Source organism: Ptychodera flava, chromosome 6, assembly GCF_041260155.1.
Source record: "Ptychodera flava strain L36383 chromosome 6, AS_Pfla_20210202, whole genome shotgun sequence".
Classification (NCBI taxonomy): Eukaryota; Metazoa; Hemichordata; class Enteropneusta; family Ptychoderidae; genus Ptychodera; species Ptychodera flava.
This window is the reverse complement of record NC_091933.1, coordinates 12,224,457-12,242,391: the sequence shown is the minus strand read 5'-3', so window position 1 is coordinate 12,242,391 and position 17,935 is coordinate 12,224,457. Positions and strand designations below refer to the sequence as shown.

The following is a 17,935-nucleotide window of genomic DNA, read 5'->3' as shown; positions in this document are numbered from 1 at the left end:
TGCTCTGAATACATAAACACTGCAATTCGCATACTACTAGCCTCCGTATCTTGATTTTAGGACTGGCGGACGACATGATAACTGCGGTTTTCCGGTACTGTGACTTCAATGTCAATACTCTGAACTCGACAAATGCTCAAGTAGTTCGCAACTTACAACGGACGATACCTGAAAGGGGAGCTTCATAAAAGGATTTTATTCATATTCTTGCTGATATACGGGAAGAAAAGAACACCTGAAAAAATTACTTACTTAGTGGACACCCATTTGGATACACACACTAGGTGGAGTTTCTCATATATATTAAAACTTTGAAATTCAACGAGGACATTTTAGCTTGAAACCCACTCTAGATTGTCCTTGAGAACGGTGAAACTTAAACTTTACGTGCTTAGCACTAATCACTAATTTGCATCCATAGAATTGAAGTGCTCTGACAACTGTCGCATTAAAAGCGGGACGTTCTATTAGTTCGACGCGTCCATGTGTGGAATTTATAAATAATGTAAAAATATGTTCAGTTCTGATTCTAAATAGAGGATAAAGCCTGAAAAAACTATGTGTATAGAATTCTGTATCTCATCGTTTTCTGCTTCCATACTGACTTTGTTCTGTACAGATGTTTCATTGCGGATCAGACTTACAGGCTATATGGAAGGAAATGTACTTTGAGCTAGAGTTTTTTCTGCTCAAAGAGGAGCCTGCGCAAGTATCTTAACGGTTATGCGAGTAGCTATTGCCGCCGTAAAGAGACCTTTGGTCTGTGACGATGTAAAATAAAAGCCTGAATCTTGCAACGATTGGCTGTCAGAAATTTTCCCGGCATGCTATGCAATCGGAAGCGGAAGTAAATTAATGTACTAGTAAGTCCGACTTACAGAAAGAATGAATCAGACAGTATGAATAAGTCACAATTTTCGAATGGCGCGGGATCATGCCAAGAATAAATGGCTTAGTTAAGAATAAATGGCGGTATAAACCAAATTGACTTAGAAATCACGTAAAAGCGAGAACTTATTGAAACAACTAATACCAGGGACGTTATATGATCATAAAATAGGAGAGACCCTTCGATGAAACAGCGTGTTTCATAAAGCAAACAGACATCGCAATTGGAATTTTACATCATGTTTCGAGAAAAGTTGGTTTTCATTTATATATTTTGGTATAAAATTGAAAGGGCTCCTGTTATTATGAAGACTATTACGGATTGATGAAGATTTTAGTCTCCGGGCCTTGAAGTAAGTTTGGCGAATCCAGTTTCATTGCATAGAGACGGTTGAACACTGCGTCGGTTTTGTAAACACCCAAGCGGCTGCCTCTTCTCTCATCTCCTTGATAATTTTACGCTTCAAAAATAATGCTGTCGTTTATTGTGAGACGATTGCCGATGGATGCGTACGTGCCGGTCGTTGCATCAGTTCATGCAAAATGGGTGTATAGGTTATCACCAGTGTACCAGACATTGGGCAGTATGGCAGTGTAGCCAACAAAAGAGGGAATGAACTCAGAATTCCGCTGGAAAAAGGATAAATGTTATTAGAAATGAGATCAAGTGTTGATGTTGGCAGGCGTTGCTAACGTTACCATACATTTGCATAGATTATGATTATTGCAGTTACTTTTACCTAGTAAAATTTACAATAATATGGCAGCGTTTTGGAACGGTTACTTTACATCATCTTAATGTGCTTATTCAGCTTTCCATAAAGAGCGAAATATATATAAACTATAAGTCACCTCACCCCGGAAAAAACTGCGTCATACTTGTACCAAGCGTCTAGTCATTAAGACGCTGGGGGCTACAACTTGTCTTGTGACGACTTCTCGCAAACTGAACACGACCTTTGGTCGTTAAGAACGCTTCAATCAACAAATGCATGTCCCATCTGTCACTGTCCTCAGATCTGGACAAATTTAGATAAATCGCACGCACTTGAAAATATGTCCATTATCAGTCCTTTCAAGTTCGATATCTAGTGTATTCGCCTATTTAAATCGTAAACAAAGGGCACGATTCTCAGGAGGTTTTCACTCAGATCGCGTCGATGAGTATCTCGCAGGATTTTCGGCTCCATGACTGATTAAATCATCGATTTGGGAAAAATAACAGTTTCCGCTGAGAAATATCTGTTTAATCACCGAGGCGGTAAATATTTACGAAGATTGTTCTCCCTGAAAGACCACTAATTGTCATTTTGTAGTTTAGCTTTGATTTACATACTTGACTCAAAGAAACGGCTTTTTTGTAAATAAGAAGTAGTGGTGCACATGTTGTTGTAGGCCATGCTCTGCAACTATGTTCCGTACGTTCGTTCAAACATGTTCAAATATCCGGGTTGAAAAGTATAGGAAATTATTTTGTGTAAATAAAGCCTGCATTTGTTTAAGTCAGTTAATGCGCGACTCAGTTAACGTTTAGAGAGATGCATGTGTCCGTCAAACACCGATGGACAATGTAGTGTCAGATACATTTCACGTGCTCGGAAATCGTGCACAGTGCGCGTAAACATTGGACATAGCTCGGCAAATTACGCCTCCACGATGAAAGATTCTCTCGATTCTTAGCTGAACGTACTGCTCAATGAGGACAAAGGGAGAGAAAGCTCAAAAAGTTTTTTCCGTATTCTGTGCAAAAAGTCATTCAAGAAACATCGGATGATGTGAACTTATGTTATTTATGTCTATTATATGCGATAAATATATATTCTATTGAAGTGTAATAAAATTAGCAAACTCATTCTCAAAATATACCGAACAAAATGGAAAAATATTAAGTATTCTTTTTCAGGGGCCTAGGAGAGTATGTAGTCAAGAGATTACTGGTATTTCCATCCGCGCTATATGATAGAAAGTGTGACAGTATTAAGACGTTAAAATTTGCTATTGAGTAAAAACCAGAGCAGATTTAACATCATCAGAATCTGAAAACCTGTTCTTACAAAGTCTGTCATGATCGATCATATTTGAAGTTAAAATATACAATGATTAAGAAAGTCCTAGATTGAAGTTAAACAAGTTATATTTGATGACAAATTCTGTTCTAATTCTAATGGATGTCATCAAGGCAAAAGAAGGATGGGCATTAGAAAGTGCAAGTTCGAGTACTACGTTTGAAAGATATTAATTTATCAACGGTTCTGCGCACAAAGCAGTTGCAACAAGCTCTATAGTAAGTTTAATTCCCACTGACAACAAAGTCAGTATGCTCATGCGCAATCACGCAGTTGTCCCTTGTTAGTTTGCATATGTCTAATGGCTCTGGGCTAAAAACGGCCACCCGCCGCCATATTGGATCGCATTGCAAAACAAAATGTCGTGCATACAAGTAAGTTGCAATTTGTGGAACTTATGTTGACTTTGTTTCGAGCGTATCAATAAGTCTCGCTGGGGAAGCTATACTGGATAGATGCATTTCTCATGAAAGGTTTGATATCAATCGATCAATGTATCGTCAATGTGACTGACATTCAACTGCAGGCTGATGGATTGACGGACAGAACTAAAGCATAGAGTCCAAAGTGAAGTTTTTGAATGTTGCGCAGTAACCATCTTAACTTCATTCGCATAGATATTAATGTGTTACGAATGAGTATACACAAAGTCTGACCAAGCCAATATAAGCAAAAGAAAATTCTCAATCAGATCGTCCTATGCGACGAATTTTCAGATTATGTTGTAAATTCGCTTAACAGTCAAAATTATCTACAATCGAAAGTTCTTCTGTGAGAGATCAAACGAAAGTGAGAGTTCCTAACACAAAATTTGCATAGAGCTACAATCATACACCTGTTATTGCCTCACCTTGCCAGTCCACTTGACACCCTTCCATATGCAGAAATAGACAATTACCCAGGCCAGAAGAAGTGTCAATGCCAACTGCCAACGCACGTCTCCGGGCTCGTGCAGGCCTTTCGTGATTTCCAGCACGTATTCCCTGTTTGCAAACAGAAATTTAAAACGATAAAGAAAACAACAACAACAACAAACGAACAAACAAATGAAGTGATGAGCAAGCTGACTTGAAATATCCCCCAAACACCAAAGTCGTCTCTTTTGTGTTTGTGAATTGATACGTGATCGAATCTGATTGACACTAACGAGGTCCGTTTTTCCAAAAAGTACGTATTGACATCATTTTTGCACTTAAACAAGCGACCTTTTTCGTTGTTGCTATTTGTGTCCGCATCTATACCTGACTTCCCAGCGCTGCGATCTTTGAGGTTCTCTTTAGAGTCATTTAGTGATGCTCGGTGAATCAGAATCATCGCGCCCCATTTCAGTCCATTAGAGTAAGAAAAAAACTTTCAATAACAGAGAAATGGTCATGCCAAAAGGGAGAAAATGGGAGCGCGCACTTCAATGCTAATTGAGTACACGGAGTGATTGTAACTTTAAGGGGCTTGAAATGTGTGTGCGCAGAAACGGTAAATGGGAGTAATGACCGAGTTCCGATGCTGGTGACTTGCTAATGTTTCACAGTGCCCTCCAATTGCCGATGTTATCGCTATCCTATGGCATGACATCGAATTGGTCTGGCCATAAACAAAGGAAAACGGGGAAAATGCTAACTTGGCAAACGTTGGCAGGAGGGATCGAATAATTGCAAGGTGTCCACAAAGTGCTGAACCTATTAACGTAAAAATCTGACGTTTTTTTTCCCTCTTTGAAATACGAGATAAAGGCAACCTTAAAACGTATGCTGCTAATATGATAACGAGACGGACTTATGGCGCTTTCTTCAATTTGTCTGAACGACTTTGCGAGTATAGAAGGCATAATCTGACATTACATATGCGACTTTCCACAAGTAGCCTGTGATAACTTCTCGAATACTCGAACAGTTTCTACATTTTGCCTTACAATCAGACTCGCCTTTTCTGACACTCGCTTCGGCGATGATCAGTCCGGCAGTTCGACCGTTACAATTTTCAATATATCAGTTGTATATATGACTGACTGTAAATGACAAATCCGTTTATTAATATTGTCCTTTATTTTTTCATCAGCTAGGAATATCCCGTAGGTACGGGAACACACATACATTTTCAAAGCAAAGCTCACATACGGACGACGGTGTCAATTACGTGAACGAGCAGTCGTTAAGCGCATCTTCATTCACACCTAGCGACACAGAATACTTACTCCCAGAATTCCCTAGTCGGATCGTTCATGACGGAAAAATTTGCAGACTTGTTGGTTGTACAAAGGGGGCTGTTCCAGGTATGATCGCAAGTCTCCCACGGTAGTGTGCTGGTAAAAGAACTGAATAAATATAGCAGCGCCCAGGCAATGATCACAATATAATAAATATTAAGCCAGAATGATACTATGGCGGCGGCATAGCCAATACCTACAGAGAGAGAGAGAGAGAGAGAGAGAGAGAGAGAGAGAGAGAGAGAGAGAGAGAGAGAGAGAGAGAGAGAGAGAGAGAGAGAGAGAGAGAGAGAGATTTAATTTGTAATCATTGCAAAAGCGTCGTTCAATATGCCAAGGGCAATAGAGATGGTCAAATCGATGCAGCATATGTAAAAAGGCTTAGTGTGTCTATTTGATGATAATTTTGCCTCGAAAATACTGTCTTAACAATTCCAAATTCATTTTAAACTTATTTCATTTTTCTGAATGGACTGGTTGTATTTCCTGAAAGGAGACCCTTTGGTGTGCACTCTTTATTAAACACTCTTCTACCGTTCGATGTAAGCAATTTCCCAGTGAGAATTTAAAGTGGACCTGATCGATCGTCCATTCCCTGAAGCCCACTTTTCCCCCTCGCTGGCTTGTTCGCCAAGGACACTCTCCCCAGGAATAGTTATCTTCCATTGATAATAGGAGAGGTAAATCGTGACGCTAATACTAATGCATGCATGTCTTATGCAGTCTTACATGCATGCGACCAATAACGGCCCTTCGACAACTTCTGAAAGTTGAATGCGTTCATCAACTGGCTATTAGGATGATCAGTCAATCTCGGCTTTGAAAGGTCGTAACTGCATTGTACTGGTGCATAGTTACGCCCTGCATATCGCGATAGCGGTGATTTGATCGTATGGCAGATCTTTGCCGTTGCGGATCGCTGCAGACACCGTTCTACTAGCGTAAGACGTCCGACCACGTTTAGTGACCCATAAACCAAGCATTAAATTGACAGTATCTAAACAAAATATATATCACTATCAATAGCAATTGTCTCGTATTATGTGATAAACATCGAAGCAACAGCTGTACAGCATCCAGTCCCATCCGTAAGTATGACAGTTCATTTGGCAGAATTTATGTACATTGCCTTGAATGACAAATGTAGACTGTGACAGCTTATGATAGCTTTATTTGTAAATGTTTTGAGGCATCCGAGTAAAATTATAATATCATCAGTCTGAAAGTAAGTGAAACGGCCACAACTACGAAGCCTAGTACACACATACACACACACACACACACACACACTCTCTCTCTCTCTCTCTCTCTCTCTCTCTCTCTCTCTCTCTCTCTCTCTCTCTCTCTCTCTCTCTCTCTCTCTCTCTCTCTCTCTCTCTCTCTCTCTCTCTCTCTCTCCACTTTGCACTTATATTCCAGTTGTCATGATTGGCTGAGACTCACCCACGTGACGTAGAGAAAAGTGATATGACATGGGCAGAACAAAGGTAACCTTGGCAGAACAGATCTAACCTTGCATGGGGCTGGTGGTTATGTAGCTTTCTACCGTGTTTTGACACACTTCGCATTCTTTCGGCGTATGACAAATTGTAGAGCACTGGTTGCGTATATTTGATGCACTGCTTCTCAAAAGTGCGTTTACATTAACTCCAGTTGAATCGATTAGAACACATTTCAGTACAAATGTAGAGTACACAGGAATGGCTAAGCTGACAAACAACACTTTCTCAATGGACGACAGAGAAATGGAGTGGTTCGCATAAGCAACTCATAAGCCTTCCTGTTACTACACTCTGCGGAAAGGTTCTGAGTTCGATAAAGAAGAGTTTCATAGGTGTAATAAAATTAAAAACACATGAAAGAAAGAGCAAGACCATGATTCGTTAAGTGCCCCTGGGCTCGTGCTCATGACAGTGTACCCCTGGTCATCTTCGGCCTGGTCAAAACGTCAAAATCAATGTTACCGTCATGAGCCTCTTCCCTTGGCAAGGTAACAAAACGTGATCTTGCACTCACTACGAAGTGATATATATTTGAATATATATATATATATATATATATATATATATATATATAATAATATATATATATATTATATATATATATATATATAATATATATATATACACTGAAGTATACAGATGTCCTCGAGGGAAATTACAGTGCTCAAGCAAAAAGCAGAGCGTTATAAATAAACAGATTACTTCAAGTACAAAGTAATATATATATACAGTCAACCTGTGTATAGTGGTCATCAATGGACCAAGAAAAAGTGACCACATATGGAGGTGGCCTTTCTATAGAGGGGAGGGTGTGGCATTACTTTCTGTGCAGGGGTGCGCTAAATGGTTAATTTAGGGAAAGGTAAAAGCAATTATAAAATTCCATAACATAAATCTGTTAAAAAACATAGAACAGCTATTAGTTTCTGAAAGCTTGTAATGCAGATGTAAACTCAGTAAAAGTAGACTTATTTCCTGCTTGCCAGTCGAGCATTTTTTGATAGAGGTCATTGAGAGTCAGATATATTGACCATTATATACAGGTTTTGTACCAAAATGGAGCAATTCTATGTGACCACTGACCACATAAGAGGTGGCTGTTCTGTAGAGGCCTTTAACATGTAAAATGCCACGGGACTGCCACAAAGTGACCACTATAGAGAGGTGACCGCTCTGTAAGGGTGACCACTATGACAGGTTTGACTGTATATATACATTTATATATATTTCATTATTTGCTCCTTTTTTACTTGTTTGACATTCATGAGACAAAGTTTACCTTTAAATATCGGGCATATCTTCCAAACACCAAGGCCGCCGATGCTGAGAAACTGACCCAAGGCTGTTTCGAGAAAGAATATCGGTATGCCAGCAAAAACAAGCGTCAGCAGGTAGGGGATGAGGAATGCGCCTGTGTGTGAGGAGAGAGAGAAAAAAGAAGACAAACAAATGTATAAATGAGATGACTCGGAAGAATTGGCTTCGCAACTGTTCATCTTTAGGCACGTCCTGGAATGAAGGGGTCCATACCGCGTGCCGGCCATAAAATCCAGGACGTGGGTTTCCAGATGGTGTACAACATCAGCGAAGCGACAGTCATTACCACATCGTCACATCATGTAACAATTAACTACAGCAGCTGTGGTAACCGTTGCATGTTTTGAAAATTGGCACACAGTGGACAACGCGCTGACAGACTTTGCCTGATCGAAACAACACAACAAAACTTCTCGGCAGTGCTGAAATACAATATCTCAATTTTCACCATCAATCATTGAACAGTCCGGAGTACAAGGATTCTAATAAAAACCCTACTTGCTTCATTTGCCGGAGATAATGAAACACTGCTGCAAATCATCGGATTGGTTACAGCGTGGAAAGTATGTGCTAAAGATCGCGGCCCCATCAATATGCCACAGTGTCTTATGTCAATGCAATGCCTATTTTCTCAGGAATGTTACGTGATTGCCTTTTCTGTTTATTTTCCTTGCCACATACGGCGAGCTATCTTCAGTACCTGGCGTTGACATAGAAATATCGAACATTTGATTGGGGTCAGGAGAAGTTTGGTACGCCAGGATCAAAGGTACGTTTGTGTAGCAGTATTTATAAGTTTTAGCTGCTAATAATCATTCCCTCGATGTTGGTTTTTCCACATACCAGTGTCTTTCTCAATAAATCGTCACCAAACTCATCATCTGTCACCAATTAATCAACCTGTACAAGATTGATTGTCCATGATAATGCGAAAACGGGAGAGGTCACTGTCAAGGTCAAAATAACACTGCGCCTTTAGTCGTAAAATAACGCTTGAAACACCTCTCTGAACACGACATACCTATATAAGAATGTTTGGGTAAAACTAGATAAAACCAAACTAAGATGTTTCTTTACGATTCAAAGTACGTGCCCCTTTGTATGCAGCACTCGAGCAAAAATATTGATATCGCTCCATTCATGTCATTGGGAATTCCTTATGACAATGGACAAACTTATTGCAATTTATTACATAATGTAACAGTGCAAAGTTGCACAGCAGATATCCTATGACATCAGTAGAACTTGGGGACGGCATTCTGTATACATGATATACAAGTGGACGCAAAGCAGTCATCTTTTTCTGTCAAGATAGAGCAAAATCACTTTGTGGTTCAAGAGCAAGGTTACGTGAATACGTTTTGTACTTGACAAGCAAAGTTGCTGACTCCGTCCAGACCAAAATGAAAGGCATGACATGAATGCGTTCAATTTACGGAAGTTTGATTAAATCTTGATGGTAATTATCCCTCGTCAGACGATATCAACTGACAGGTCTCGTCAATCCATATATATTGTATAGAGAGTCAATGCCCTATTTGATCTACACAATTGATCAACTTCTAGCGTAAAACAACCACGGTGAGCTGTGTCACATTTCACTTTTTTCGTCCATTGCAAAATTCGGAATATTATTATAGTTGAGAGCCAGTAACACAGCAATATTCTTTTGTGGTTGAACTTGAGTCCATGATATGTACAACTTGATCATGTCCTTTTATAGTTCTTTCACTGTCAAGAGTAATACATGCCATCTGACAGGTACATGTAGGTTCAGAAGCCGTGATTGTACCATAGGTCTAATAATTGGCCAAATTTTAATAAAACAATATTTATGACCTAGAGTGTAATTGAGGGTCAGTCATTATCTTGTATTATGCAATATATGGCATTGACCCCGTGCCCTTGGATGCCTTGTTAATAACTGCCGATCACATTGATTTGTCTCAGAACGAGGGTAAATCATTTGCTCTCTCAGCGAGGTTGGGCCAAGAAACAGCGCCGTTTTTAGTTCTCGAGTTTACGCGCAAAGTAAAATACAGCCAGTGGGTGTCGGGTGCGGTGGATTTTTGGTCATAATTCACAAGATTGCAAAGCTTAAGATTAGAGATGTAAGACTGTTACTAGGTCGGTGATAGTGAACATTCATTGCGTATTTTTAAATGGGTTATATAGCATTCATTTTGAGATACAGTAACTGTAATTAGTCAATGTTGGGGGAGCTCGGGGTCCTCTAAGTTTCGAAATACCGTCCTGAAAATTAAGTCGTGTCGCACTGACAGTAACATTACAGTTGTTTGATATTAATCCGAAGAAAATTGTTGCCGTATTTGATAGATACGGAAGTATATTACCGCTACTACCGTCAGACATGCGCAACTCATACTTTCAAATCGTGATCTAGGTATGGTAACCATTGCGCGGTAACCTAAAACATTCCACTTGAAAACTACTACTCGAAAACTTTTCTCTTTACTACCTTAATAGAACCTAAAAACCCATAAGAGGTGCTTGACAACAAAACGACTGAGTCTGAGGCAAAGTATTTTTTCTTGGATGCTCTATAACTTTCGTTTGGTATGTTCGTGGGTCACATTATCTGCCGAGGGTCTATTTCTCAATTTCTATTGAAAGCCGTTGACGCCGATAAGGCAATGCGAAGTGACCCGTTGGAATAGTAACACTTGGTCAATAATTGCATCACGATTCTCGATACACGACTACAAGTAACTAAAACAGCGTAGAAGAAGAGCTCATGCAAAAGGAGATGGAATCTTCACGTAAGACCAGGGGCTAGCTTGCAGCCAAATGTTTTATCAACGACTCACAAACCTCGTTATGTGAAATTCGAGCTGCAAGTCTGCATCAACGAGGACTCACTATTCAAAAGGAGAAAATAGGACAGTACTCGTTGCCATGGATAACGCATATTCCCCATATTTCCCGTAGCACTGAATAAAAGAAGACACTCGGCTTTGTGGGGAAGTGAGTTGTAAGTGACAATTATGACAAATTCAAACACTTACAAGGATAGAGTATCCGTGATCGTGTTGATGTATTGTGAACTTTGTCAATATGTCTGTATAATGTCTGTATAATATATATATATATATATATATATATATATATATATATATATAATTATATATCTTCTGTTAACGGTGATAGTGCGAACTCAAGACGGATGATGGATAACCAATGCATGACAGTTGTGCTCCGATTTTTATCGGTAACGTTAGTATGTTATATGTACACATGAATACGCAGGGATATATCAGTGTCACACAGTGGAATTATGATCGAGCAGATACGCACTGTATCAAAGGTATCTGAAACCGATTCTGAGGATGATGGTACATTTGACTCGCCTGCAGTAATTGCTAGTGAAGCTTTTCAAAGTGTTAAACTGCGTATCGAGGTTATCAAGTGGCTCAAGTGGGAAATCGTAAAATACGAGAGTCGTTTGTGAAAAAGAACGTTCCTTTGCTGTTGACTAGGATGATGTCGTTATCGATAGAGATCCACTGTAATCCCGGACCGTGAATGTTCTGAAACCGCCATGTTAGGCTACATTCACAAATACTGCTAGGGGAGGCTTGAGGAATTCAGACGTGATATGAAAATGTCTGGGGGTAGTAGAGGAGGGGGCTAGAAAGTTTTGCTCTGCGTATAAGGCTTGGGCTGAAAATATTTCGATTCTCTATTATTTTACATTAACAGATTCCATAGTTTTGCTAGGTAATCCTAATTCAATGAAAATAAATAACACTTTATGTCATCTAATGGCTCCAATGTTGCAATGTTAACAATAATTTTAAAAAATCTTGAACCATTTTGTCACATTTTAGGACTTTTTTCGAAAAAATCTAAAAATGTATGAATTACATTGAATTTTTATAAAATAAAAAAGAAGGCCTTGTGACGGCGCAGAAGCTGCAAAGAATTTTTTCAATATGCATTGTATAAGCTTACAGTTTCTTGCTGTCTCTCTATGTACAGCATGCTGAAAAACACAATATTCACTTTGTCAACAAAGCCTTATAATACTGAACAGTTCAACATGCTGTGGAAAACAGAACAATAATGCAGTTGTATAAACTGAACAAAATTATCAATATTGTCAAAACTGTCAAAGTTAATACAGATACTGCCCTGCTACTACCTACGGGCAGTGTCACTGTCACTGCATACCGGAAATGACAGAGCTATATGTACTTGAAGAAGAGTTTGGGTCATATGACGCTCATGACAGTGAAACATACTTGTACACCAAGATCAGGCCGAAGAGCAACACATTGGAGACTTGGCGGACAATGGCCAAAAGGGACAAAAGATGTATCACTATTCACAAAAATGTTGACCATGGTACACAAAAAGAGTGCCCCTCCTTGAACGTAATGGTAAAATTCACTTCTATTCCGATACGGCTACCTGTATTTGTCATTTTTCAATCAATACATTTCCATAGAGTGCAACAAAGATGTTAATGATCAGTATGTATCTTAAACTTGATTTTTTTTCAATATTGTATTGTGTATCAACATAATTTTTTGCAGTTATTTTTCTTGAATCATTTTGAAAGGCTTTTAACTTATTCACACAGCCTGGGTATTAATATTCAGCAGTCTTGAGGTGTATTGACGTTTCGATCTATATGAAATGCAACTGACAGCAATATGTGTACATAACACACATGTAGATTGTTTTGATAGCTGAAAACGGCCTCCATTTTGGATCTAATCACGAAACAAATTGCATGTGTATGACATAGGGAGTAATCCATGTAACAAGTTTGAATGGAAATCGCTCTGGGTATCTCTGAGATATCAGCGTGAACGGATGGACGGACGCATGGGACGCCGGCGCCTCGGCACGCACGGACATGGCCAACCCTACAAGTCCCCCGCGGGCGGTTTCCCTGGTGACTAAACGTTTCACCGTGTTCAGTTTTTCACTGTTTGGCAAAGTGTAGCCAGGAATTCACAATTTTCGTACTCTCTCATGATCGTCATTTTGGGTGCTCCTTAGTTCCATTGACCAGATCATATATGGATTAACTCAAGTCGGCTTAGATTGATAAATCCAAAAGGTCCACTGACACATTATCAATTTAAGAACTTGCCTCAGTGATAAAGCTCTAAAACTGCTGACAACATTCCTATTACCACTAAAGAATATTTATGTGTTCGTCAAAAAAGGCAGTGTCGAACATGTGCGAGCAGAACTGAGCAATACATGTTCACTTTACCTGCGCGTACGTTGCTTATAAATGTGTGGCTATATGATATTTTGGGCAAGACTTGAAATATTTTGATGATAGAGAAGGGGAATTTGAAACTCTTAAGGGTATTGAGGGGATCTGAAAAACAAGATTTCGATTGAGATCTCTCCAGCGGCCCCTTCACCATTATTTGTGAACGCAGCCTTATACAACTATTTGCATGCATAATCACTTTGACAAGCTTAATACAAGACGGCATTGACCGTGCGCGGACAGAGTTTCCCCTCCATTCTGTGCGTCACTGAATGACATTCCGAGTGACATCCGACGTGAACACGTTTGTGCAGTCTCATTGCTTACATGTATGGTAATCGGCCTGTTTACTGAGAAAGAATGATAATAACGGCAGTGTGAGACACGACAACGGAGATACAGAATCAACAAAACTAGCAGATAATGCCTCTTGTCAAATCAGTAATAATAGCTCCAGGCAGAGTTTCCGATCTTTTGTAACTGTCGTTAAGTTTGCATTTGATTAAACGCCCTCTTCATTAATTGGTGACCGTAACTGCTGCTTACTGTTACAGTAATTAATTGTAATTCAGTCTTAACGGGAACAAAAATAAAGTGTGTAGTTGTTCATTCCGTGCCTAGATATTTTCTCAATTGATTCATGTTGAAACGTGTAGAAAGTGATTTATCTGCGCGTATAGTTAAATCATTGTTGTGCCGTTAAAAAACGGGGTATAATCTCGAGCTTGCTTCCGCGGCTACCAAGTGTTTCCAGACCCCACCGAATTTCCATACCAGTCATTCATGAGTTGGATGAGAGGTCTTCGGTCAAGCCTTTCAGGTTCTAGTATTCACATGCTGATATTTAACGCGAAAGAGTCATTTCGAGCCCCTGGTAAAATGTCTGGGGAATATATTAAGTGGACCACAGAGTGTGGTTTACCTTGCCTGCGATCGGCTGTTATAGCTCCCTCGGACGGAAAGTGATAGTTCTATGGCGTTTCTCTGTCCGTCCGTATGTCTGTATTTCAGATCAGTAACAGCGGATGAGATTCTCACGCAATGGGTGACACTGATGCTGTAGGATGAAGCTGGAATTTCGTTGAATGAACATTTTGAGGGGATTTGTTTATACCATTTAAATAGATTTGTAGTACTAAACGTTGTTTTTTTTTCAAAGTTACCGACTCTTTCCAGCATTGTTCTCCAAAAATACTTAAACAAAAGCTTTGACTTGCTTATCTGAGAAACAAATTGATGACGAAATTGTACACATCAGATATCAGATACACATACTTCTTGGGAAACAATGCAGTTTGCGCCTGGACACGGATGTTCACATTTCCATATTCACTTGAATTACTTAACCTGTATGATCGCCTTATTAGCCTAACAGGCAAAATTACAGATATGATAACCTTCAAAATCACAATTTCTTTACAAAAAAACAAAACAAAATTTAGTTTACGTGACGGTTGAGGAATATCGATCCCGCTAACACCTCGCTCGAGGATCTGAACGTGCGGATTCGAATCCAATTCCTGGAATGGCAGAGGTCATAACTGATGAATCGTCAAGGAGAGCCCTTTATTTGACGATGGGCAAGGAACAAGTATTATCGGTTTTTAGGGGCGCTTCAGTAAGTTTTAAAATTAATCGCAAATAATGGTATATGTGGAAAGGAAAATATAAGATGACGGATGGTTGGATCTCAATGTCTACCAAAAATCTGAAATTTCTGGATACCATGTCGCTTATCTTAAACAGCAGTAAGGCCTAAGGGCCTTGGTCGTGATCACAAGCCAAGACTGGAAATTGTCTTTACGCGTGCGAGGCCAAGACCTACTTTTACTATGAACCCGTTCGTCATTTTACATTTAACTGTCTTCGGAAACGTTCAGACCTCCCTGGAATGGGCGGATCAATGTCTTGATTATCTCTGCAAAAGAATGCACATTCCAATACTATAAAAACCAACAATAACGCATGATTTTTATATCTTAGTGCCTGGATCCAAGTGTGGCAAATAGACAACCACCTTCCGCTCTCTCTAGTAAAGCGTTTAAATCTCGTGACCCCCTGACAGCGAGCTAACATTGATTCATGGCTCGCCGCAGATAAAACTCCTGCCATATGCATGTATACCGCATTCAATCTACAATCTGAAAGATTAACGATCCAGTTCTTTAGCGCCACACTGAAGATGAATGCTTTTAGAGGCAAAACGGTACAATGAGCAAAACACTACCCGTTCATCGCTGTAATATATGGTTAGTCCCCGAATCAGAAAATCGATCGCTTCGCGCGGGGAAAGAAGCAACCTTGAGCACAGGTCCTGAAGTTCGCGAGCTTTTCAAATGGAGTTTTATTATTTCGCACTCAAGAGAAAAAAAATGTCACTAGTCTAATGAATAGAGGCTTGATGGTAATTTCTCGTTAACAATATTGGCGCAAAGCCTCTGTTGACACGCTTGAAACTGTTAAATTACAATAGTGCGAACGTGACACGTTTAGGTAAGTCGCCTAGTGTACCGAGAGTCCTGCTAATACTTTGCCGCGCGCTCTTTCATTTTCTCCTGCAGCTCTTATGAAATACGCTCGTTCTCGGAATGTTTGTTATTTTTTTTTCAATATCCATGCGCGGGCAGCTTCATCAGTTTCGTGCAAAAGACATTTCACCGGTAGGTTGATGAACAACCATACCCGTGGCACTCTGATAGCAATCGCAGGAGTTTACATGTAGCTGAGCCCATGCACCTCTGCTAGTGAAACCAAAAACAGGGTAAACATTCGGACGTCATTATATATGGGTGTGGGTGAAGGACGTTGGCTGACAATTTTCGGGCAAGGTTCACAAAAGTGTACGTGTCCCCACTCTCACGAAAAACAACCCACCATTCCACATTTTTACCACACTGTGCCTCCTCTGTGCACAAACACTGTAACTAGCAGAGTTGCTCAGATTGATTTGCGCTGCACCACATCCCTAACCACTCATATATGTGTACAACGGGACGTCATCAGTAATAACACTGTATATCCAGCGACCCTGAGACGAACGCGCGCCTTATGGCACCTTTTTACATTTCCTTACAGCGTATGGAGACATTAGCGACCCCGACAACCCCCATGTCGTTGGAAATCGACATCGAGGCCCGTGACAAGGTTAGGTATATCTACGCTTCAAATGTATCCTCCAACCGTATGTTAATAGTGAGATCGCGGAAGAAGTAAAAAAAGCGATGTCCGTGGCAAGGCGTAGACCCGTGTATGTCCATGCATGCCGATTACTCCAGGCCATTGGAAATTCATGGAGCGTCTTGTTTGCGATATAGCAACATAAAAGATTTCAAAGACGTCAAACACGAAAACAGCTGAGTCACAATATCTTCTGCCTACCAATTAACTTTCTGATGGGAGAGGCTTGAATTTCGACGAAAAACAAGCAAGAGTTCCATTAAACCACACTGCATCTGCCTTGAGAATTTGCTACATCCAGAAAAGACGATTTCGAAGCAGATACATCAATATGATTTCTGCTTTGCCTGTCAACATGAAGTTAAACACTGATGGCACTTCGATTTGTATCTTTTCCTTAAGTCTAGTCACAGCTGGGGTCAAGTCGTCTCTTAAATCGGATCGTTAATACAATTCCTCCTGAGTGCATTTCTTTGCTTTAGCTTGAGAGACAAAAAAAAATTCGTCCGCCAGCCAAGCGCCCTGTCCTCCGGAGCCGATGTTCAGGTTTTAAGTCTGCTCTAAAGGCAACAATACGATAATCTACCGGTTCGTTGAAAGTGAGCCTACGTCCAAATCTCTCTCTTGGGAGCCACTCTCGTGTCCCCTGCATTCAATTGCTATATGTGAAATACTGTCATTAGCACAAATTCTCCCGGGGCTTGTCGTGCCTACCACCACCACCACCAGCAATACAGTAGTACGTGTATAAGGAAAGTATTAGGCTTAAGTTGCGAGAACAACGCGGTGTGTACAATATTCTATGACGTTGAGATTAACTATTTATTGTAAGTCCGGACAAAACTCAGTTTTACACACATTCGACTTTGTTCTAGACAAACAGGCTGACTTAGCGAGCTGACCGCTCGGAATTTTGCCATGATTCAGGCAGTGAGACAAAAAAAAAACTATTTGAAAAAAAAAAACAGAAATAATTAATAATGTCAAAAGTTAAAGCAAATATAAATATCTTCAAGTGATGCCGGAGGAAAGAAACCCCGGAAAAACTAGCTTTTTCACAAACTTTTGTTTGCCAGCCTTGTATCCATCTTTCGAACACGAATAGATGTCTGTCTCGCCGGTAGTTTCATGGGCTTTATCAAGAACATCGGAGAAGAGAAAACGCTATCATTAGTGTTTCTAGTCTTATCTTCTAGGCAATACCCGAGAATTGAGCATCAGCATGTCGATGCAAATGTTTTAAGAATCTACACCTACGATTGCGAGTTCTTGAGAGTTGATTAGAAAGTATGGGTGAAGAAATCCCGCGGTAATGCGAGTATATCTGATTTTCGACCATCGAAGCAATCCCAAGATCATTTCGAGGTACGATTAAATCCCGTTAAAAAACAATGCTCCAACATTCAGGTCTGACCTTGTCTCTCACGACTATCAACGGTAGTAAATGCTTCGGAGTTAAAAGCTATTACTGCGTGATAATATTCCGCGTTCACGAGGGTTTCATTAGCAAACGAACCGTACGGATGAC

At 40.0% G+C, this 17,935-nt stretch overlaps 1 protein-coding gene across 1 annotated transcript in view; it reads right to left on the bottom strand.

Annotated features, from left to right (window-relative positions):
• Positions 1-17,935, bottom strand: part of LOC139134852 (sodium- and chloride-dependent GABA transporter 1-like) — a 49,604-nt gene that overhangs the window by 27,862 nt on the left and 3,807 nt on the right. The window contains exons 2-4 of the mRNA XM_070701917.1: positions 7,939-8,070; positions 5,146-5,353; positions 3,805-3,937 (exon numbers count right to left, since the gene is read on the bottom strand). Coding sequence (XP_070558018.1) covers positions 3,805-3,937; positions 5,146-5,353; positions 7,939-8,070 — 473 coding nt within the window. The remainder of the gene's footprint in view (positions 1-3,804; positions 3,938-5,145; positions 5,354-7,938; positions 8,071-17,935) is intronic.